This window comes from Hyposmocoma kahamanoa, unplaced genomic scaffold (genome assembly GCF_003589595.1).
Source record: "Hyposmocoma kahamanoa isolate Upper Pololo Valley unplaced genomic scaffold, ASM358959v1 65, whole genome shotgun sequence".
Lineage (NCBI taxonomy): Eukaryota > Metazoa > Arthropoda > Insecta > Lepidoptera > Cosmopterigidae > Hyposmocoma > Hyposmocoma kahamanoa.
In genome coordinates this window covers 17,291,035-17,316,566 of record NW_020653853.1, presented here as the reverse complement: position 1 = coordinate 17,316,566, position 25,532 = coordinate 17,291,035, and the positions used below count along the sequence as shown (strand labels likewise).

The 25,532-nt window shown below is 38.1% G+C and overlaps 1 protein-coding gene across 1 annotated transcript in view; it reads right to left on the bottom strand.

Moving 5' to 3' along the window:
- LOC113231345 (runt-related transcription factor 3) overlaps nt 1–22,714 on the bottom strand; it is a 49,970-nt gene extending 27,256 nt beyond the window's left edge. Inside the window, exons 1-2 of the mRNA XM_026465634.1 lie at nt 22,023–22,714; nt 3,027–3,140 (exon numbers count right to left, since the gene is read on the bottom strand). Coding sequence (XP_026321419.1) covers nt 3,027–3,140; nt 22,023–22,440 — 532 coding nt within the window. The 5' untranslated portion in view covers nt 22,441–22,714. The remainder of the gene's footprint in view (nt 1–3,026; nt 3,141–22,022) is intronic.
- Nucleotides 22,715–25,532: the final 2,818 nt, after the last annotated feature.

The window sequence follows — 25,532 nt, the reverse complement described above, 5'->3', positions numbered from 1 at the left end:
GGTCGCTTCGAATGTTTGCGGTCGCCCTTGTTTGTTTTCGAGTGCTCCTAAATTTGTACCTTTGATGTTGTCTGTGCAAACACCGTCCGAGAAATACTACTGTTTAAATATTTGCCTAACTCGAATTTATTTGGTTTTCCTTGCCTTGAAATTTGATATAAATACAGAGTATTTTAAACATACTTTGCATTTTCTGACAACCTTAACAGGTTCGTCACCGACTATACTTCTCTATATTCAAAAATGTTGAAAATATGACATTGGTTTATATGACTGTTTTTGGTCTCATTTGTGTACGTATATAAATTATTCGCGATATTTTATGTTATTATTTGGCTCTAGTTTAGGATTTTCCTCTTAGTCTAGAAAGTATATATGCCATCCAAAATCATAAAAACCAAGTGGCAACAGCAGTTCATCAGGGCCACGCCGGTCATGTTATATGGCTAAAAACGTAACGTTTGCCACCTGCGGCGAGAACGAGCATCGCAAAGTTAGATGCGCCGTGCGGGTCATTTTAACCCTTCACGGGCCCAATAGGTAGATGAAATGCCGGTCGTTTTGACACACCACGGCGACGAACGTGTTAATAGTTTCCTTATAATAAAATCGTTTGCTTTGCATCACGTACTTAAACGATGTAGCAATACATTACCTAATACAAAACAATACTTAATGCTTTTATTCACCAAGGAGCGATTCTGGGTCCTGTGTTATTTAATGTGCATAAAATCGTTGAAATTAGTATTGATACAAATATCAAACAAATACAAGGAAAAATTCTTTCGTTCCGGTTGAATTCGAATCAACAACTGTTTGCCAGACCGGCGCTTATCGTTCTCCCAACAGATCTACGGAACGAATCAGCAGACCACAGGAATTTCTCTGTGTGCTTGTTGCTAACCTTTATTTTGATTAAGGGAATCATCAAACTTATTAAGGCTGAATCGTCTTGATGCGATCGTGTTTAACCACACTTGCCGCATTAAGCCGATTCGCCATTGATGCAACCGTTCGCGCGCTGTCGCGCCAATTATTTCTAAACCAGGATCAGCTGTTGTCGGCATGCATACGGACGCGATCGGAAATTCGTTGCTGACCTGTGTCTTTTAGTAGCAATAGAGTTCCTTGTGAAAGAGTTTGTCCAGGTAAGTACTGCCTTACCTATTTCTGCCGCCAAGCAGTAGCGTGCGTTACTGCATTCCGGTTTAGAAGATTAAGGGTGCTAGTGAAATTACACATGTCAACTTATGTCGCAGGCTGTCGGGTGCAGTAGCAGTGCCCCTCAGATCTTTGCGATTTAAAGCTGAGTGGTACTTCAACTGTTATGGACTGGCGTGTCGCTTACTTTTGTATAGTTATTACACTGAAAGCCGTTGGTCATCGAGCCGAACTCGCAACAAGAAATCCGCGAGTAATCGGGCCCCGATTTTACGAACACCTACCCACAAGTCTCGAAAGTGCTTCAAATGATGAAGTATTTTTGTTCCCGACTGAAAGACCTTTTATTGGATAATGAATTGTATAGTATAGAGGAATTTCTTTTAAAGAAATTGTAATTATTACATTTTTATTGAATTCATATAAATTTTTTTTTGTGTGAAATTACTACACTAGTTTGTTATAATTATTAATACAAAGGTCGAACACTCAGAAAATATTCCTTCGATCCGGCCGGATTCGAACCGACGTCTTCTAGCTTACCGTGTCACACGCTATACCAACTAAGCCACGGAACGAACCAGCGGACCTCACGAATTTTTCATTTCTTTTAATTAGTTTATTTTACATTAACAATAAAATTATTAGTTACATTAATGACGATCACGTTATCCCTTGACGTTATATTTCGAAATGTAATATTATGAAATTGATAATATGAAATAAATGATTCTATTCTATTCTATAAAAAACAAAAAGTCATCTTCGCTCTTACGTTCATGGACATAAAGCTTTTTTGTCATACTTAAAGCGATTCAGCATTAACAAGTGTGGCGACTCCCTTACACGGTTTTTTTGCCATAGCGTCATTTGGACTCAAAGGACATTTTCTTTGTGTTTGTTTGATCTTTATATCAATAAAATAAAAATATTGCAATCCTTGAAATTGTTGATTTATTTCACTGTACTAAAAAGAGTTTTCAAAGAAGGATGGCGAAAGCTACCCCAATAACGATGAAGAGCCGTTCATGGACTTTGCCTGTATAATTGCGTTTTAGTTTATGCCTAGTTATCGATATATTTTTGTATATTTTTAGAAGTCGGAAATAAAAAAATTGTAAAACATTGTATTTTAGAATAGATGCAAGAACACAGCGCAATTGATTCAGTCCGACCATAGATTAGATAACGTTCTTGTACGCACGTTTATTTTAAGCATGATTTTATGTTTATCTACCTGAAGTATTGGTTATTTTGCAGTACACACATAAAACATTAGAGCTACAAAATACCTAATGAAATAAACAATTTAGCAGTAATGACATAAAGCAAAAAATACAACTCAATATGACAAAATATTTAGACAATATTTAAATGAGAGATAATGAAAGTTGCAAAGGCACGTTTTGACAACAGACCTCTTGCCAATGTCAATGTCACATTGATATTGAGAATAGTGCGACCATTTGTGGCAGATTTCTGCCACTTGGGAAGATTAATTTTTATTTATTTTCATTGTTGCTGAAGATGATAAGTTATATTAATTGTGGAAGAGTTTGGCAGATTTGGGAGTTTTCGGGAATTCGGGAAGTTTTTTATTATTTTTGGGAACAAAATGCAAACTTGTTGTTTTCTGCTACTACGGACAAACATCTGAAGCAAAATACAGTACAATGTTATAAACATAACCTGTATGAACTTTATAACCCCAGCTTCTACAGGCTGTACTTAATTAGTTTTTTTTAATGCTTTGATAATGAATCACAAGTATCGATAGGTCTGCTTAATGCACGTCGTCAAAAACACTGGGTCACAAAATACACGGAATGTTGCCACCCTTCTTTACGTGAATTGTAAATACTAACTGGTTTTAGAGCGGGGCTCCCGGGGTCCGTCGACAGTGACTTTGATGGCTTTGTTGTAGGTAGTTACTTGCGGCGGCGACGTCGATATCGTTATAGTTAGTGTAAACGATTTACCTGCAACAAGAGAACACGGAGTAATTACTTACTGGTAATATCTTTCTAACTAAATAATAACATCATAGATTTCACACATATGGCGCCACGGCAAAAAAGTTGTTAAGAATTATAAAACAAACAATGAATTCGTAAGGTCTGCTGGTTCGTTCCGTAGCTCAGTTGGGATAGCGTTAGCCACGGTAGGGCGAGGTCGCTGGTTCGAGTCCAACCGGATCGAAGGAATTTTTAACCGACTTCAAAAATAGGTGGAGGTTCTCAATTCGACTGTATAAATGTATTTTTTTTGTATATATGTTACGCGATAACTTTGAGTACCGATTTTGATGATTCTTTTTGTTTCAAAAAAGAAGGTACCTTAGTAGTGGTCCCATTTAAATTTGAAGAAAATATTCCACCTTTAAGGGTGGCAAACTAGGGGATGAATGACTTTTGAGGTCGATTTTTGTAATTCTTCGTGACCGATTTTTGTATTAATAATTATTATAACGAAGTATTAGAATAACTTCACAAAAGTAATTGAATATCGTGGTAGCAAAACAACGTGATATTAAATTAATTTAATATTATTAATTAATTAAATAGTTTGAAAGTCACAAGAACGAAATAAGCTTGGCCTTAATATATGTAGTATTTTTCAACTTCAGTAATTGATGATCCGGTCTTCGTTGTATTAAAAAATAAAAAAATATCAAAGGCCTTTTTAAGAGGAAATATTTAGAATTCAAATCCCTTGACGAAAAACGAAAAGACGACATGACTCTAGAATCCACACAAATTTGATTCAAAGTGTATTTATTCCATAGCATTTAAGTTTATTTGAAAAGAGCAATCCTTAGAGTTTCTTGCACGTTCTTCTTAGGGAAGTCAGCGTAGTGAACGAGCAGTAGATTAAATGTGACGGTTTGAAGTGCAAATTTATTTTACCTGTAGAATGAATGATTCTTTGACTTTGACTTTGATTTAAATGGATTGAAATATACAGGTAAGGTACAATAAGAGCTTAAATACTAGAAAGTTAAAGTAGAATCAAATTACATGAATAAAATTGTGTCCCCGCGGCAAGGTCCACCATGCTGGCAGCGTTCCCCCTTTGTATGGGTATGTTAATGCGTTGGGCAAGGTAGCTGCCGGTCTTTGGGTTTCCCAGACAGGCTATTAATTTTTTGGATACAATTGTATACAGATGAAGGGTAGGTAGTCGGAGCCGAGGCCTGCTTATTACTTTTTATTCTTTCCACCAGCTCAGCTGCGGAGACAGCCCTCTTGCTGGTGTGCTGGAGATGGGATGGGCCAAGTCTGTCGGCACACGTTGTTTCATCAGTTCGCGACATGCCGCTTGGCTCGAGTATAGCGGGCGCGTTTACCGTGTTTAAGGCCCGGCGCATGATGTCGTTGAGGGCTGCATGCCGGGAGATACGGCCGGCGCTCAGCTGGCAGGAAAGACGTAAAGTTAATAAGTCCCATGTGTCTATACTTTCGCTGACACCGTTCAAACCGCAATGCATTGAAGCTCATATACTACTTGGCGAAAGAATGCGTATGGTGAACTCTTTCACAAGGAGTTCTGATTCTAAAATTTGTCGAATTGATAGTGATTCTATATATAATAAAAAATGCATTTTTTAATTCGTAAGCATTATATTTCCATGTTTGCGCCAAGAGAAAATGTTTGTAAAACGACGAATTTTATTGTCCAGTTAAAAATAATCGCAAAAACTTTTAATCAAATGGAGGCAGCCATAAATTGAATCTGCGGTCGATTCTCTTCTCGTCTGGCGTTCACTTTTTGTAATGCTTCAATTTTTGATCACTTGTTCAAAAAGTTTACAATTTATTGCAAGCTTGTTTCCAATTTGGCTGGCGAATGGTTTGGTATCCGGAGAATTCTCTGTTAGAAATAGTTTTTGCAACAAATCTAAAATATAAATATATAACTAGACGGACATTTTGGATGAAAAATATTTGTTCAATTGATTGTCTGCAATGAAGACTAGTAGCAGGCTTAGTAGCAATAGAGCTTCTTGTGAAAGAGTTCGTCCAGGGAAATACTGTCACCTTACCTATTTCTGCCGCCAAGCCGTAATGTGAGCATTACTGTGTTCCGGTTTTGAAGAGTAAGGATGCTGGTGAAATTACAGGCACATGGGACTGGTCAACTTATGTCTCAGGGTTACGGGCGCAGTGGCAGATGTCGCTTACCACCTCAAAAAAAAGAGCGACGTGCCCCTTTGTCTAATATTTCTCTACGGCACTTGAATTCGTGACAAAGTTTTTTTTATAATACCAAGTAACGAAATGAACCAGTCGTGCGGCGGGTGGTAAGCGACACGCCTATCCATAACAGTTGCAGTGCCACTCAGAGCTTGATATCACAAAAAAATTACGGGCATTGTTACTGCGCCCGTCACATAAGGTGACAATTCCCAAGTGCCTGTAACATAAATGTTTATGATTTCTGTAATTTCACCGGTACCATTACTCTTCCAAATCTGAACGCAGTAATGTTCACATTACTGCTTCGAGACAGAAATAGGTAAGGTGGCAGCACTTCCCTTGTCGAACTCTTTCACAAACTCTACTGCTAGTAAATAAAGTAAAGTTTCAAAGGCCTATTATTAACTACGTTGATATTGATAAGAGAAAAGCACAACAGAAATCAATTAACCAGAACAAAGACATGGTAATAAAAACGAGCATTCCCGCGAACAAACAAAGGCTGCACTTGAAACGAAACAATCTCCAATCCAAATGTGACGAGTATAAAAGCGCAGCTTATCCACAACACATCAGAGCGCGTCACAAACAACAGGCCGACCACTTCATCACAGCGTAACGGTGCCAATAAAAAAAACATTTCCATCTGCGGAAAAACCACAGTTAATATTAAATGAACGTCCGTCAAAGCTATATTGTGAGGGCTTTGCCGGCACTCGCCGTTCGCCGCTTGGCGGGATGCAGCCAATACCGATTTTGTGATTTTTCCCCCCCGCCGCCCACTCCCCCGGGGAGGGAGAGTGACATGTAAGCTTTAATGGGGCCCGAAGCGGCATGCCGCGGGGTACAAGCGAAAAAACTGAAAAAAGCCTCATTCATACGTGATTTCATGGGCTACTTTCTGTGGGCTCGGTGGCGGAGCTCGTTAAAAATGGAGGCCTACATGAAGCCAGCTTGTTGCGGCCTATCAGAGTTTATTAACCTGACCGAGCGACCGCCGCTGCCCGTACGAGTCGAGTACTACGCCACGCGTGTTTACGCAGCTTTGGGGTTGATTTTGGATATCCACCGCATGATTATTAATTGGCGGTTAGATGCTTAGCATTTTAGGTTAAAACACATACCAATTAGTTCCTATAAACACGTCTTTTTGATGTGTAGCGTACAATGATCATATGAAAGAAAGAAATATAGCAGCTTAGCATAACACAGTAGCAGAAGAGCTCGTCCAGGGAAGTACTGCAATCTTACCTATTTCTACCGCCAAGCAGCAATGTCAGCATTACTGTGTTCCGGTTTTGAAGGTTAAGGGTGCTGGTGAAATTACAGACACATGGGATTTGTCAACTTATGTCTCAGGATGACGGGCGCAGTGGCAGTTCCCCTCAGATCTTTGCGATTTAAAGCTCTAAGTGGCACTGCAACTGTCATGGATAGGCACAGCTTACCACCGTCCCGTCACTTGGCATTGTAAAAAAATAAAGATAAATTACAACATAACAACTAACACGAGATCCGTTAAAAAACAAAAGAAGATAACTAATAGATTAAAAACTAAAGTACACAATCATAAAAATAAAAAAAATAAAGTATCTGAAAAGATCAGCCAGCTCAGCTTTATGCTGGGCAGAGCCTCAGCGCTGGTTTTCAGCTGGAGCCTAAGAAGTGGTAGATGGTTTCCAAAAAACCAGGAGTAAAATAAAATAATATTACAAGTTACTAGATGATAAAACTAATTAACAACTAGAATACAATAATAATTAAAAATGATTCTATAAATGTGCATTGTGCTCTTAATAAAGCGTATACATTACAATATAAATAATCTAAGTACTGAGTACTAAAAAAACCAACCTCAATAGTCATTCATCCCCTAATTTGCCACCCTTAGAGGTGGTTTATTTTCTCCAAATTTAAATGGGACCATTTCTGAGGTACCATCTTTCCAAGAGAAAAATAATCATCAAAATCGGTTTACAAATGCCGCAGTTATCGCGTAACAACAAAAAACATACCTATAGCGAATTGAGAAGCCTCTCCGTTTTTTGAAGTCGGTTAAAATAAATGTTCTTAAAAGCAATGATAAATAATTGTAATAATTGAAATAAACAATGACTGATTAATAATTATAATAACTAACATAAATGATAGAATAATTATAAATTAGATGGAAACTGTCGTCGTTTATCTGTTCTATCAATTTTATTTCCTTAATTTTTCTATGGAAGCCCGATACAGAAGCTACTATCATTAGTTTAGGTATAGAATTCTGCTAGTTGCTCAAAAAACCATTGAGTGTTTAGAACCAAATTCAACTAACACCATAAAATTTAAAATTCAACGAATCACAAACGAATCATACTGGTACATGAATCACAAATCAAATTAAAGACTTTGAATGATGTAGTGAAGTCTCAGACACACGGTACCAGCCGCGGCTTGCCACGACGCGCTTAAATAAATAACCCTACTTACAAGCGCGCCGCACGATACCATTGCTTTTTTATTGCCTCACCATTTCCACCCGTCATGTTAAACGCCTTATGAAAAACTTTATAAACTCTCCCTCGATAGATTTCAGGTGTAACACGAAATTTGGGGTGCAGTTAACTGGGAGAGAAAAATCGTAAATCACGATGTGCAACATTGTTTGAAAGTTCGAAGAGGGTACCGCAAGGTTCGATTTTGGTTCCTGCGCGGTTTATTGTTTATGAAGTGTTTTATAAACAGTAAAATTGTAAGAAAATCTATGACCAAAAACTACTAAATGGCTAAAGACCGTTATTTAGTTATATAACTACAAATTGGTCCTAATTAGATCTCATGCGAGTTGTGTGAACAATGCTTAATTAGTCGCTTAGGGCCTTGCTCGCGATTCTACAATTACATTGCGACATCTTAATATGGGCGATAGCATGTTAAGGATATGATCATCAAATTTTGTTAGGATTATTTTGAATATCCCACTTTCTAATTATCTTCTAAGGAATACGACTGTATGAATTTTAGCAGTTAGTAATGCTTTTCGGCCAATTTTCATGTTTTTGTCTACAACTCGCCTTATAATAAAGCACGTTGAAAACAATACCATCACTAATTGAAACTCTCGCTTTATCAGATTGAAACTTTATTTCAAAAACTGTTTTTTTTTTACGATACCATAAGTAACGGATGTGAACGATGTGCACTTAGTGGAAAGCGACACGCCTGTTCTTAGCACTTGCAGTGTTAGAATGAAAGAAAGAGTTCTTGTGAAAGAGTTCGTTGTGGGAAGTACTGCCACGTCGCCTATTTCTGCCGCCAATCAGTAATGTCAGCATTACTGCGTTCCAGTTTTGAAGGGTAAGGGTGCTGATGAAATTACAGGCACATGGGACTTGTCAACTTATGTCTCAGAGTGCTCAGTGGTAGGGCCCTCAAAGCTTTGAATAAGAATAAAAATAACAATAGTTTATTGCGTAAGCACGGAGACACACATGATTTTAAAATTAAAATACAATATTATAAACTTTAAACTAAAATACAGTACTTACAACAAAAGTTAAAACATAATAATGATTAAAAAATTAAAAAATTATAATAATAAATGCGTGTCGCGGCGCACGCAAACGGAATTTGCTCAGCTATTAGCTACAGGCTGATAGATTTTCAGCCTGTAGCGCTGGTTTTCAGCAAGCCCGAGTGAAGCATGGACTCGAGCGCAAACAAAACAAATACATGCATAACATGTGCGTGAAACTTGGTATACTAAAACATTTACACTAAATATATAATACGCATACATAGATAAATATATAGATATATATAGTGTTGACTCAGTCAACCGTGACCATGGGACCTGTAAAGGGCCCGAAACGTCGGTTTGTTTGAAAAAACAAATATACGCGATTTAAATCCGGAAAAATAGTTTCATTCCTATTTATTAATATATATATACATATGTCATATGAAGATGTAATTAATATTGTGTGTAGTAAGTAATTTTTGCGATTTCGAGCTCTGAGTGGCATTGCAACTATTATGAAAAAAGGATTTTCCTACACAAACTCTTCCACAAAAAGTTCTAATGCCACTTTAATGGCCATTCATCAAAAGTTGACTTTTTTGTTTGACTTTATTGATTTTAAAGTGTGTTATTTAGACATTTATGAATAGACTTGTTTTAATCAAACCGCTGATCACATCCAACATCGCATCTCGTTGTAGGCGGGCCGGGCGGAGCGACGTTCCCTTAATAGCTGGATGCAATCCAATTTGACAGCTGTCAAACACATTCCTTGCCGTGTCAACGTTCCGATTACAGCAACTAACGACGTGCTAATCCTAGGCGCTAATTGAGTGAATTAATATTCCCTTGTACGCGAGTGTCACCTGAGATATCTTCACTAACACGACTAAACGTCACCTTATCATCAGTTCGGTTAAATGTTGTCATGAAGTGTTGCTTTGATGGTAAATCTATCTAATAAAAAGATTATTTTTAGGGGCTCATGACAGCATCTTTGGTTTTTATGACGTCAAGTGGCAGACCGGACAGTATAGCAGTTGCAGTGCCATTCAGAGCTTCAAATCGTAGATATCTGAGGGACACTGCCACTGCGCTTGTCCCTGTGAGACATAAGTTGACAAGTCTTACCTATTTCTGCCGCCTACTGCCACCATTTGTACTGCCACCTTACGTATAGTGAAATTACAGGCACATGCGACTTGTCAACTTATGTCTCATGGTGACGGGCGCAGTGGCAGTGCTCCTCAATCATTGCGATTTAAAACTCACTGCTTAAAACGCACTGCAACTGTTATGGACAGGCGTATTAAGCTTACCATCAGGCACATGACTTGTTCGTCCCGTCACTTATAAAAAAAGTCTCATGCAGAAATAGTTAAGCGGGCAGTACTTCCCTGGGCAAACTTCTTTACAAGGAGCTCTACTGCTACGTTTATGATTTGTAAATTTGTTGGTGTTACTGGTTTACTGGGGCGTCTGTAGTTATATTCCAGTGGAGTAAAGCATTTGAAAGTACAAGTCTAAACATATTACAAAAAAAAGAATACTTATTTTTCTTCGCTCTGGGAGATAATTACAGCTACCAGCCGCTGACTAGAGATGTCACTTTTATAATTTTAATAATGTTTCACTGCCATGCTATTCAATTATTTTTTTGTGATAATATAATAATAATTCTTTATTTTAAACAGAAACGTTACATTTTATTGTAAGACCCTGACTTCCGAGCTAGATTCAATGACCGGTATTACGGAAATCGGTATCTTGTCTCATAATTAGTTACACTTATTTATTTCTGGCAGTTTATGTATCTGCTATTAATGTAATAACTATTAAAATGTGTGTGTGTGTGTGTGTGTGTGTGTGTGTGTGTGTGTGTGCGTATTGATCCACTAGTTTGTTAAAATTATCAATACGCATTTAGCAATCCTTTGTGTTCTCGCTACTAAGGATACATATTACGATTCCAGTTTTATGAAGATCGATTCAAGTGCATACGATCTATTTTCTGTATTGATTTATTTCAACGCGATTTTCAAGCGAATCCATTGAAGAGAAAGGCAAATCAAATCGTTTAGATAAAAAAATAATAAACATTTTGTAATAATATCATTCAATTTGAACAAAACTCGATTGTAACAAATATTTAGTTGTGTAGTGCTACGAAGCGAGGCGGGGTAGGCACAGACAACAACATAAGACAGGTAAGAATATGCAGTTAATTATGGATACAACGTGTATAGGCAGCGTTACAAGATTAATATGCTCTACGGCGATATAGCAAGAAGCAAGTCCCAACAGAGTCCCACAAGTGGAAGCTTACCCGGAAGCAAGTTAGGTGTGCCACACAGGCCCTAAAATAGTCTACAGTATAAAATGCGACGTTCAATAACAATACTTGCTGTTTGATAGAGTATTCTATTTTGATCCCAACGGCATCTAGCGGTAAGGCGATGTAACTAAAATTGTAGTTATTGGGCAGTGGTGTTGCGGTTGTAAATCTTTTTCTTGTAAAACAATCTTTGCCAATGGTCGATGTTGCCTTATGGAAACTGTCTTAAATTTTATCTCGTTTAACCAGCAATGTAGCCTTCTATTTAATGTTTTTTTATGTCACCGACTCGCCATTGAAGAGCAGAATAAAAAATAATTTCAATGGCAGTTGAATTGTTGAGTAGCTCAACGGCTAGTCTCTCACAAGCATCGAGTATATAACCAGAAATAGAGACGAAATAAGGGCCATGTATTCCTGGTAACACATTAGCGATACAGCTCTTATACATATCAACTCTCGTTTGCACTGAAATATAGACAGGCCAACTGCTGACCTGTGTGTACGTCTCCGTATATTCCAAAAATATTCTGTATTTATCGTAATAAACACAATATCTCTAACAATGCCGTGCTGTTCTATTCGGTGGTGTGAGAAAAACAGCAAAACATCTAATTACAAAACAAACGGAATCACATTTCAGCGGTACTTTAATATTAAAAATGCAATTTTGCGATTTTCGTCCATTATAGCAAAGCTAAAGTTAACTGGTCGATTTGAAGTGAAACAGTTGACGACACCCGTCAATTGTTTCGAATTCGGGCTAGCCAATCGGAGCGCAGTTGTCACAGTAATGATATGGCAGAATAGTTTTCAAACAAATTAATTGACATTTCGTCTCATTTCTGGTTATATACTCGATGCTCACAAGCTACTACTCTTAACATTGAGCAGAATACCAAATTTACAAAATCCAGCCATTATACTCTGTCGAATCGTTTATTTAATTTTTGATATATGCATGCCTCCGAAGTTCCGTAATTATTGATATACGGTTGTATATATTGGCAAAAAATGCAATACTTCCTGGACTCTATTATATTTTAATATTAATGACGTGCTCCTTAGCTCTGATATTTCTTAAGCCAACAGATTATGTAATGAAGATTATTCATAAATTATAAATAATTGTAATGAATTCTTATTGTTTATTAAAATGAATCGTCGGATTCTTCTCGACATGAACGGGAATCGTCACTTGAATCACATTAACATTGATCATTAATTCTTGAGTTCATAAATTGTCAAACGAACATTACGATTCCAATCAAAAGTCAAAAGTTAAATAAATAGTTTGACCGAGGAGGAACTATCCACACACAACTGAGGTGATTTAAAATTAGTGAACTTGGGCCCTGCAGAGACAGAGATTGTAACGTTATCTTGAATAGTTGGACTGGTTGCGAAGTGACAGGTGTCAAAGAGGACCCTCGTGAGACTGTAATAAGCAGTGATGAGTCAATATCGAAGCGATAAATTGTTTACATTACAGAACAAAGGTTTGTCGCTAATTCTATGTTATTGTATTTGTGTATACATATCATTGACCTACAAATAAATAGACGACGGGTCTAATACAAAAACCACAAAAAAAATGTCCCAAGTCAACCTATTCGAAATTTAAATTGTTATGTCATCGCAGTATCGCGCTGTCCGTAGAACAAATGAAAACTAAAGCGGAGTGTCGCGCTCTGTATACGATTTTAGCGCCTTACAAGTGCGGACACTTTTTAGCGCGGACCCGACGTCCATATAATTGTAAGTCAATGATATATATGGTAATTTTCGGAGTGACAGACTGTTTTTACAAACAGACTTTTACAGTTTTTTAGTCTTTTGTTAGTTTTAGAGTTTAGACAGACTTTACATTTAAATACGTTCCAAGTGTTTAAGAAATAATGTTTTTAATAAAAAAGGATAATTTATTCAAACGTGAAAACAAGAAAAATAAAAGCTATTTTAACAAAAGAACAGTGTTACCTACCTATGTAATAAAAAACTATGTAATTAATAGCACTAGAGCTTTTCGTGAAAGAGTTTGTGACGATGGGACCTCTTTCATCGTCATTCCACCTTTTTCATCCCTTTTCCCTCTCTGTTCCTGGATCAAAACATTCCGAGATAAACGTTCGATTCGGATTCGAATACGATATCTTTATCCAACAGCGTTTACAGAGTTAGTCGGTGAAATAGATAAGAAAATGAAAATCCCCTTATATACATTTTTAAGACTTTAAAGGCCTATTATATATTTCATGCTTAGTCTTGCATTAAAATAAATTAACAAAAATCCCATTGACTTACAATTATATGGACGTCGGGTCCGCGCTAAAAAGTGTCCGAACTTATATTGAGTTAAAATCGTTATCAGAGCGTCATTCACGCTTTAGTCTTCGTTTGTTCGACTGACAGCGAAGCAAGCAAAATTAGACAGTACTGCGATGACATTACAATTTAAATTCAACGTTTTAGCTTTTTCATATTCCTTTACATATCACTACGTTTAAATAGGTTGACTTGGACATTTTTTCGTGGTTTTTGTATTAGACCCGTCGTCCTTTTATTTCTAAGTAAATGAAAAATCCAGACTTTATTTAAAATAATAAGAGATTTCCATATTACATTCTTGCTTTGTTAACAATAGGACGTTTGGTAACTTTCATTCGATAACTGTGTAATGAATAACGTTTGTGGCCTTGCCGGTCGAGAAGTATGAGTAATCGTCCGGGTGTGACATCATTTCTGTTCGGTTTCGAATACGACAATTTGACGTTCGATTCGGGTGTTGTGAATAAAAATGAAAAGATATCGTAACTGAGTTATCGTAAGGTTCTGAATCGACCTACTGGCCACTTACTTTTGAAATTTTGAATCGTTCTCTAATTCTTATTCTTCGTCATTGTTACTTTGCTTCGTTCCGTCGTCACTCCCACAAACCGACAAGACGTGCTTATCTCTAGTAAATTTGAATTTTATTAAATGTGAAAATTTTCTTATATACGTTTTATAGTGATGTAACGTATTTCTGCAGATACATCATACACGTTTTGGTGGAAAAGTTCGAAATGTCGAAGCTATCGTAAACAGTACCTGATACATCACGAAATGACAACTACAAGGATGCCAACAAGGCTCTCCCGGCTACACTACAACCTGCAACCTACGGCACATGCTTGAACGGTGTCAGGAAGCTCGTGATAAGTTCTTTCAGGGAAGTACTGCCACCTTAACCTATTTCTGCCGCCAAGCAGTAACGCTGAACATTACTGCGTTTCAGTATTGAAGAGAAAGGGTGCTAGTGAAATTATAGGCATATTACAACTTTATGGGTAACAAGTTTCATGGCAGTCCCCATCAAATCCCGTTTCAAAAAGCTTAGAGAGGCACTAAAACTATTACGGATAGGCGTGTCACTTAGCATCAGGCCCACGGCTTGGTCGACCCTTCACTTGATATCATAAAAAAATGAGATAGCGAGTTTTCAATTAAATATTAGCAGTATACTTTAAGATGAACTCCGTGGACGATCGGCATGCACCGGTTTTCATCTATGAGGTCTCCGGTTCAATCCTCGGCCGGGTCAATGTACAAAATTAACTTAATAACGATCAGAAACGAACGAGCTTTAGTTACTTTTCTTTAGGAACAGAGCAACGTATGTAATGTTGTCTAATATTTGTTTATATTAATATATTGCATACGACATAACAAGAACCTTATATGTTTCACCTAAATGATTCAAGTCGGCAAGTTCAATATCCCGTCTCATAACACATGATTGGCTAACAGGGCGTGCGAAAGCCGCGTATCACAAAGCATAGTTACACAACTTGTGGGTTCTGCTTAGTTAGCGCAACTACCCCGAAACCGAGGGGCGACCATAAATGAAATGGTAGTTTTCCGCGGGTAACCGATGCCGGCTTGAACCGCGCGGGTCGCCGATGGTTACCCGCCGGCCGCTGTGGCCGCGTTACGGTTGACAAGGGCCTGTTATGGTTGACGTGACTGCGTGCTGCCACACGCCGCCTCTACGCCGCCACTCGCCACAACCTACACGATGTTTGCGTGTTTGCTTTACCTAATCGTAGAAACTTCTCGCATCTTTTGTTTGACTTTTTATTGATAGCTAGTAAGAACGATTTTTGTGAAAACCGCTGATGGGTTGAGCGCCCTCATTTGGTATTATTTATTACTTTGAAAAACGTGCACAAGCAACTTCGTAGTTATAGAAATTATCAAAGTGGAGGTCATAAAACAAATTTTTAATAGAAATATTCTTGTAAAATTCCTTCAGAAAAGGGGCCAGAAACCGCAAAGCGAATCGCCATTGCAATAAAAGTACTCGTATAACGTATGCAGTAATATATTCAAATATAAAGAACTCTTCAAAGGAAAAATTCAAATGGCTGTGCGACCGCAGCGCGGGCCCCGCCTCCGCGGAAGACGTTGCTTTTCCAACCTTTTCCATTGGCTGGTGGGCGCGGAAGCGGGGCACGGGCGCGGGGCGGGGGACGTCTTCAAGTCTTCCGCAACTTTTCATTTGCACAGCTAAAATATTGCTCGAGATTAAAGCGCAGCGAGTTCCGCTGTGGTTTCCGTTGAGACGGTTTTTGTTTGCTGCAGAAATAAGCAGCAGTAGATCTTCCATTTGCATTAATAGCTTTGAGAATAAGGAGCAAAGGAATTTTTCATTCTTTACGTAATTATTACTTCAATAAGATATAATAAAAGAACGTCGAACCAGATATAAAAAGCGCCGTTGATATATTATCATCAAACGTAGGTACAAATGTGCATCGGTATAAATTTAACAGTAGAACTTCTTGAGAAACAATTCGCCCGTGGAAGCACCGCCACATTGATTTATTTGGTACCCCAACTGAACACATACAATATTCAATAAATATCTACATATCACATACACATACATATTTGTATAATATCAAATGACGGGACGAACAAGTCGTGCGCTCGATGGTAAGCTACACGCCTGTCCATAACAGTTGCATTGCCGCTTAGAGATTTAGATCGCAAAGATCGGAGGCGCACTGCCACTACACCATTTTTCCGGAGATATAAGTTGACAAGTCCCATGTGCCTGTAATTTCACCAGCACCCTTACATGACATTACTGCTTGGCGGCAGAAATAGGTAAATTGGCAGTACTACCCTGGACGAAATCTTTCACATGTAGCTCTACTGCTACTAAATTGACTATAAGTTTATTTTTTCTAACTTACATGGTCTGAAATACAAAGTTTTGAATTTGAATTTTGAATTAAAGAAAACAAAATTTCAAATCGCTTGTGTTAACGGCATGTAGAACACTTAACACAGAAATATTAAATAAGGACTTCCCGTCGTTATGTAAAAACTAGGAAATACGATATATACGTAATCTTAAAAAAAAAGTTGTAATCTTTCTCCCATTGGGATAAGCAGTGACAACTTGCTACGATCCTGACACATCTTTAGCCCCATCAATACGTATCAATACACTCGTAGGTTACGGGTGTTCTTGTCTAGCCTTCCTTTAGGACGTCCTCAATTTGATCAAGTTCCCTTCGATCGGCCTTTTCTCCTACACTTTCAAACGCGCTAGCTCTTTTTTCAATCGACTTCAAAAAAGGAGAAGAGGGTGTTCAAACCATATTTGTGTTGTAAAAAAGAGCGATTCGTTCTGTATGCCGTTTGGATTCTCGGATTTCTCTCAGAGAAAGGCATCACAGTACATTTACTCAAATATTTTGTATGCCGGTAAAAATATACATAATTTCGTTAAGAAAGAAGATATCCATAATATTAACCTTAGAACTAAGTCCAAACTCATGGTACCACGTTTTCGTTTACCTAACGTAAACGATTCTTTTATGGGGAACTGTATACGTTTTTACAATAAGATTCCGAATCTTATATTAAGAGTACCATTTCCTAAGTTTAAAACTTACATCAAAACTATTTTAATTGTAAAGTTATATTACAAAATCATAGACTACGTGTTAGATAAAGATGTATAGAGATAAATATGATTCAAAATGTATTATATAGCATTTAAGTTTATTTGAAAAGAGCAATCCCTAGAGTGTCTTGCTCGTTCTTCTCAGAGAGGTCAGCGTAGTGAACGAGCAGTAATTTAAAAATGACGTTTTCAAGTGTAAAAGTTTTATCAATGGAATAAATTATTATTTTACTTTGACTTTGACTTTGGAGGATGTTCGACTGTACGTTTGACAACGTCTTACGATATGGGGTCCTTCAAACGAGGTGTGAAGAGGCATCTTGTAGGCATGCAGGGTGGAGGTGGTTAGGGCAGTGATTATATCGACACCGCACTAGGTTCCTTCACGTTTGGATTCCATTTTCAATTTAACATCACGTAAAATGGGGTCATAACCTGTTATGCATATAAAAATCAAATTGTACGTATGTAACACCGATTATTACCGATACTTCCATTCGTGAACAGATTATGATGATCCTTGCGAAAAGCGGGTACCGCAGTAGTGGTCCCATTTCAATTTGAAGAAAATATTCGATCTCTAAGGGTGGCAAACTAGGGGATGAATAACTTTTGAGGTAGGTTTTTTAGTACTCTATACTAATTTAAAAAAAGCTAAGCACGCTCGGTATGAAACTAATAAGCTCAAAGACTGGATTCCGAATATTGAAGTCCTATTACAAATTAAGGTCCAACACGTAGGAGATCGTATAAGAGAACTTAAATAAAGTTGGGTAGGAGGATGATAGTTGACGAAAGGGGATCATATCCAGGTATTATAAAGCTACATGAGATCATAAGTCAAAAGTGCGGTTACATATCAGAAGTCCGAAATGACATTTTCCAGAAATAATCTCGAATTTTCATAACCTTGAAAACAATTTTGAGAGGAAAATGTTTTTTCTTTTAAATCTAACTGAACCTAATCGTGTCTTTGCGATAAATATCCAACATATACTGAAAGAACAACGGTTTCGTTATAATTCGGTTTTCGGGGTAAAGAAAATTCGAACAAACGTTATTTCGGAGAAAATAAATTCGAGTTTGTGATAGGTGGACCTACAGGAAACAAATAGATTTGATGATTGATTATAATTTTGCGAAAATGGCACTTAAAGATTGTTTCGTTCTTTTTGTTTTTTTATTATTCAGCCGTGACCATGGAACCTGGAGCGTAAGTATATATTAGTCTTCGTACTCCTACCAGTAGGAGCATGCAGAAACAGCCTTATAAATGGCCTGAAATATTGATTTGTTCGAACAGCATATATTACATGCGACTTCGATCCGAAACAATAGTTTCATTTGATATAAGAATTATCTTGTGTTTGTATTCTTTTGTACGTCATTGGACGTAGTACTCAACGTGCATTTTTTTTAGAATGGGATGGGAATACACATACATATAGATATACAGAAATTGTAAGTAAATTATTTATTATAAATTGTAAATTAATTATTTAAGTTATTTCTATAAAAATATGTAATCGAAAACTCTAATTGATTCCTTCTAGGGTCTACTCGCAATAGATAACTGGTGATGGAGAGCTTCACTGATAAAATAAGTCACCATAAAAGTCTGTAAATAAATAAGTATGTAAGTAGGTACGTACTCGTATGATGAATATAAAAGACTTGTCAAATGAATCCAAGCTTAGCCTAGATAATCTCAGTACAGAGTACTAAAAAAAACGATCTCAAAAGTTTGTGGAATTACATTTATTTGCCATGTTTTATTAAAACCGGTTACCGGAAAGTGCGCGAAACCGGATTTACCACCCTTAGAGGTGGAATATTTTCTTCAAATTTAAATGGCACCACTATTGAGGTATTCTCTTTCCAACAAAAAAGAATCATTAATTAGTCATGTAGAATTTCAATTTATATTTTTTTAAATACTGCTACTCGAAGAACAGTGAGAAAAGCGAGTGATTGTCAGTCCCCCATTACTACATAATCTACGAACGAAATACTCGGTCTTATCAACCGATATCCATGAAATTTGGAACTAGCATAAAAAATGCAATTGTACAGGTCGTGATAAAGTCCACAATTAGAATTTCGATCTATGACTTTAGATAATTGAGGTAAATAGTACCATGTTAAATCTATGTGAAAAATATTCTATTATTAAATTCGGAACAATGAAAACAAAAATTTCAACAATAACATAACAAAAATATTTACGCACATAGCGTGCTCTACAATGAAAAAAAGAAAAATAATCAGAAATAATAAATAATACTTTGCTTCGGTAAGTAATCGAGTAACCTATGTTTCATTTGTGAGAAAATACATATTAACTTTCTTCGATAAATTCTTACTCGCTATCAGCTTTATGAATATAGTAAAATAAAAATGAATACTAGGTTTTTTCTTATCGCGCACACTCATAGCCCCGCACTAGGGAAACCCTGTATTGCGGGTGCCATGGACACACACGTAGACAACCACAAATTACACCCAAACTCACGAGAGAATGAAATGTACCCACACAAATATTTCTCCCGGCCCGGGAGTCGAACCCGGGACCTCTACGTGGCAGTCCAGTATGGTAACCGTTCTGCCACTGAGACAGATAGCGACTTTGTCCACATCGTCTCTTACCAGCATTGGCTGTAGAGTTTTGGTAAATGAACTATCTTAATGTGGTTTGCGCTGGCGCATTTTCACCATCGCTTCTGTCAGTTTAACTTGGAAATAAACATAGACGTGTAGCTTTTGACTGCTAAATTTTGGTTTGGCTTGCTAAATTAGGTCTGGTTATAAATTACATATAATCTTGGTTTATCTTACTGTGGCGAAAATTAGCATGCGATAATTTTTATGAAATTGAGCAGACACAATTAGACAGCGTAAGTAGCGAAACGAGTGTTTTTTATTTTTTATGATATCAAGTGACGGGACGAACAAGTTGTGCGCCTGATGGTAAGCTACACGCCTGTCCATAACAGTTGCAGTGCCACTCAGAGCTTTAAATCGCAATGATCTTAGGGGCACTGCCACTACGCCCTTCACCCTGAGACATGAGTTGACAAGTCCCATGTGACATATGCAGATTACTAAGATAAAAACAACCGTTTAATATTGTGAAAATTTCTGATGAACTTGGACAAAGAAAAAGTCGAGTATAACCATTGACTTACAATTGTATGGACGTCGGGTCCGCGCTAAAAAGTGTCCGCACTACAAGTGCAGGGCAAGGCGCTAAAATCGTATACAGAGCGCGACACTCCGCTTTAGTCTTCATTTATTCTACTGACAGCGCGATACTGCGATGACATTACAATTTAAATTTCGAATAGGTTGACTTGGGACATTTTTTTCGTGGTTTTTGTATTAGACCCGTCGTCCATTTATTTGTAAGTCAATGAGTATAACGTATAATATTCAAACCGAACAATTTATAATTTAAAAGCAAATTATATGGGATTAAAGCAAGCAAAGAGATACACAGGGAATGACGTACCAGTTCTATGGTACAATCGCGTGCATTAAATACGACTATATGAAATCTTTATTTAAAATTATTTATTTATGTTTTACTTTGAATGTTTTGATCGTGTTTTGTTTTAGTTCTGTTTTGTTCCGTTTTCTCTTTTTTTTTTGTCTTTTGTCTTTTGTGGTGTCATTGTGGTAAACAAATAAATGTATTTTCTTTCTTTCTTAATTTCTAAAATCAAACTAAAATTTCATGGGAGATTGAAATCAACCAAAATCGGTCAACCTATTCTTGAACTTCAGATTGCTTCATAATCATGTAGAATGACGAATTTTTATTCCGTTCCAACATAATCGCGACCTAATTTCAGCATTTGTCTTCATGTGTTATTTTGATTTAGTTTTCATAGTTTCGTTTAGCATTTTCTTGCTAAAGTAACAGTTCTTGAAATGATCAAATATTTAATTCTTAAATGATATAAAAATATAACTGATCTTTACGGAGATTAATGAACTGTAATTTTACTGGACATATTAAGTCTTTAGTTAGCAGTTCTTATTCTAAAATTTCCAAGTTAATATGTTCCAAGTTAATAAATTAAACGTTGTAACCAACGTTTAACATATTAACTACCATCAAAGAATTTAGTACAGAAAATAAATAAAACTTTAAAAAAATACTGATTAACTTATTAAAAAAAGGCCGTGACGTTCCGTGTAATTATTCCGTGCATATAATTGTTTAGACCGTTACTTTCGTAATTTAATTATTTTATGTCAGCAAGACCTTAACTTATAATTTAATTTTATCATGTATTTTTTTATTGACTTTGGCAAATTTTTTTTTCTGCTGTATTTAATTATATGATAATGGAATGTAGATTAATTTTCTATGTGCCATAAATGTCGTTTAATTTATCAATATTGATTTATATTCTGTAGTTGTGATAACAAATCAATAAAATAAATATGAAATTGCATATTTTTGCCTCAAAACGTATACTTCTAACGTGTAATGTAATAAAAATTCTAAAATGTAATAAAGTTAACTTTTAACGTGTAGGGCGGGCGGGACATTTGGGCGGAAATAACCGCCCAAGACGCCCGCCCTCTCTTATTGCCATTCATCCGGGATCTTGAGACGCGCGAAAAAGTTTCCTCTCCCCAATGTCACGGGTTTACCCTACTTAACAACTTTACGTGCCATTTTAACGTTTGTTATTATTGTCTCGGTGTTTTTGTTTACCATTTCATTAGCGCCAATTAAAACTTTGGAAGAAATCCTTGCTCATAAATCTTAATTTCGTCACAAGGCTTGGGTTCAAAGCGAGAATGAATAATGAGTGTATTGTCGCGTGTATCATTCACTGCACCTTCAGCACTCACCGCGACCGCTCCGTCCGACGAACCTCAGATCATTGAACTTCGCCACCTGGTTTTTCATCACCGCCGAACAATTGCGCAGCTCCGCACAGCAGTTCTCGTCGTTGCCAGCCCGCACCGTCACCAACGTTCCATCGCCGACGTCCCCTAACGCGACCACTTTAAAGGCCACTGGTAACGTCTTGTTTGATCTCCAATGCGGCGGCAACACAGTACACACAAAGTGAGGACTTCCCGTCCTCACCAGCTCGCCAGGGTGCTCCGAAAGGAAGTCCCCCAGCGTTCGCTCGGCGAGGATATCCGACGTCATCTTGGTGTACGTCTCATGGAGCAGCGTAGAGCTGGTATCGGGCGACACGGCGCCGCTTGTGGCGCCCGTCAGGTGCATCCTCGACACCCGCGAGCGCTGCGTGCTGCACATCAAGTCCACCGTGTCCCGCTGCGCTACATGTCACTCGCCACTCCACACTGTCGAACTCCACCGCAGCGCCGATACATTGTCACTCACCGCAAACATACTCGGCCGCACAACGTTCACGCACTCCTTATCAAGTTCCCGCGAAGGGCTAATGACGAGACGTCACGTTGCTAGGGAACGCGCGCGTGGCCACTTGACGCGGTGACGTCACAGCGGCCTTGCCACACTTTTTTCCCCGGTGAATGAAAAGTTCGGCGGCGGCGTGCGCGGGACGCGAGGGGCTGATTTTTTTCCGGCGTCGAGGGGTGACTCCCCCGCGCGCGGCTAAAAAACTTTTCACTAGTTTCACTGACGGCGGCTCTTTTTGCGCTACGTATTTACACGATCGCCGCACGCACGTCGCTCTCGCTTTCGACGTCAATTCTTTTTTTACTTTTTGGGTGTTCCGTTTCGAGACTCACTTTTCCTATTCAGAGCTAACACTCGAGCTGTGTTAATAAAGCGCGACGCGACGCGTGCGTTGGAGCGCGCGGTCGTGATGCGAGTAGTACGCGTAGGCCGTGCAGCCGCGGTGTGGTGTCCGTCGCGGTGGCTATTAATACACACGTACGTCCGCGCTCGACGACTTCGGCCAAAGTTTCGCGCGCGAGTCGGTGCTGGCGGCGAGCGAGAGGCGGCGACGGTGCGGGCGCGGCGGGCGGCGGAGCGCACTTTGCGGTCAGGGTGGGTTGGGTTTAAAGCCGCCGAAGGATAAAACATACAAATAAACACGTGTTCGCGCCGGCGCGAGTGAGAGGTGCGGCGAGCGCGGCGGAGCGAGCGGGACGGCGGCGCGGCACTGTGCGGCATTTAGCAGCCACGCTCCTCGACTGACGCTCACCGCTGCCGAAACTACTGCCGCCCTTAGCCACCCTCACGCCACTACCGCTTCAAGTAACACAATCGCACTAGTGACAATCTAATATATCCCTCTAATCTGTGAAAAGTGTTCATAATTCAAACAGTGATCTTTAGGATGTCATCAATGATGACCCATCATTACGTTTTTTGTATGTAATTTTCAGTTCCGTATCAATTAATTAGTGTGTTTCATTATGATAGAAAACAAATAAGAATTCTATGTAAGTAAACCATATAAATTTAGAAAAAAAATATTGTAAGTAAACCGTATAAATTCAATGACACAAAACTTCGCCCAATAAGTTAATTCTCCAAACCTAATAATCTAAAAGGAACCCTTGGGCTACGACTTAGTTAGGATGCAGTTAACGAAGCCTGTTAGGCGGGGCTCGAAAATCTGCTTATCGTCAGATTTAGCTCGTACACCCTCCTTAAAGCGTGGAAATCAAGAATTTTGAATTTGAGATTTGGTATCGTAGCGCTACGGCGTAGCTTAATCGTAGCAAGATCATTTAACTTGAACTGAACATTAAAATAATAATAAATATGTGTAGAGTTGTGCAATTGTTATCAAAATAATATCTTATTATTATTTTCACAATAATTCCTACGTAATACACTGACACATTAAAGCTAACAAAGTGCACTTACTTACAAAGCATCTAATACATCGAAACTCCGTCACAACACGATTCCATTCAACGTAGTCTACAATAAATTGATAGTGAAGTTTGCACCCCTCTGTAACAACCTCATATCGCCCTTGAATCATATGAATTTGAACCTTCAAACTTTGTAATTAAGTCTACATACGGGCTGGACGTCCGAAAATCCATTGGAAGGCAGCTGACATTTTCACAAGCGACCATTGTACACTTCTCTTGACAGCTTTAGTTTAGAACTCGGATTTGTTATTCCTTATTGTTGATTGCAAAAGTCAATCGTTCTTTGGAGTGCATCATAATCGTAAGCGTGAATCATAACGCCTTAACTGTACATTTACTTATCGAGTTCTTAGATACGTTCGCAATAGTTACATATTGAAAATGAAACTGCTTTTTCGGATCTAAATCTCGTTCATATATTGGTTTTTTCAAACAAACCAACATTTGAAAAATGGGGTGGTTGAGACACAACTAGTTGATGACTTTACCATCTCAGTCAGCCGTGACCTTGGGACCTGTAAAGGTCTCGAAACGTTAGGTCGTTTGAAAATCATATATGAGTAATTTAGATCCAAAAACAATTGTTTCATTTCCTGTGTCTAAAGTTATTTGTTTGATGAAAAATGCCGCCAGTTGCAGCGGAACAATGCTAAAATTTATAATACTAAGTGTCGAGACGTGCAATACGTGCACCTGATGTTAAGCGACACACCTGTTCATAGCATAGTTGTAGTGTCACTCAGACTTCTGCCGCCAAGCGGTAATGTGAGCATTTCTGCGAACTGTTTGGAAGAGTGAGGGTGCTGGTGATATCACAGGCACGTGGGCCTCGTCAACTTATGTCTCAGAGTGACAGGTGCAGGGGCAGTGCCCTAAGATCTTGGCGATTTAAAACTCGCAACTGTTATGGATAGGCGTGTCGCTTATCACCAGGTGCTCGACATGTTTGTCCCGTCACTAGGTATTTATAAACAAAAAGTCATTTTTGGATAACTAAGCAGGCGACGACCTAGTTTAGCCACGTGCCGCGCTTTAGTTTCAACACCTCAATAATACTTTATTAACCGACTTCAATAAAAGGAGGAGGTTCTCAATTCGACTGTGCTTTTTTTGTATGTATGTTACGCGATAACTGCGGTATTTGTGAACCGATTATGATGATACTTTTTTTGTTAGAAAGAGGGTACCTCCATAGTGGTCCTATTCAATTTTGAAGAAAATCATCCACCTCTAAAGGTGGCTGTTCACGCATGAAGATTCAATTTTATAAATAGCGCCTAAATTTTATTATAAGAAGCAATTATTTTAATGGTTGATTTTGCTATACACCAATTCAAGGCGTTTTTCTCTCAATATACTTTGAGTAGTGAGAACGGATTTTTATTATCTCCTGTGTCAAGTTCCGCATAGTGGCGAACTAGGGATGAATCCGGGTATGCGCACTTTCCGGTAATCGATATCAATAAAACTTGACAAATAAATGAATTCCACTTACTTCTGAGGTCGGTTTTTTAGTACTCTGTACTGAGA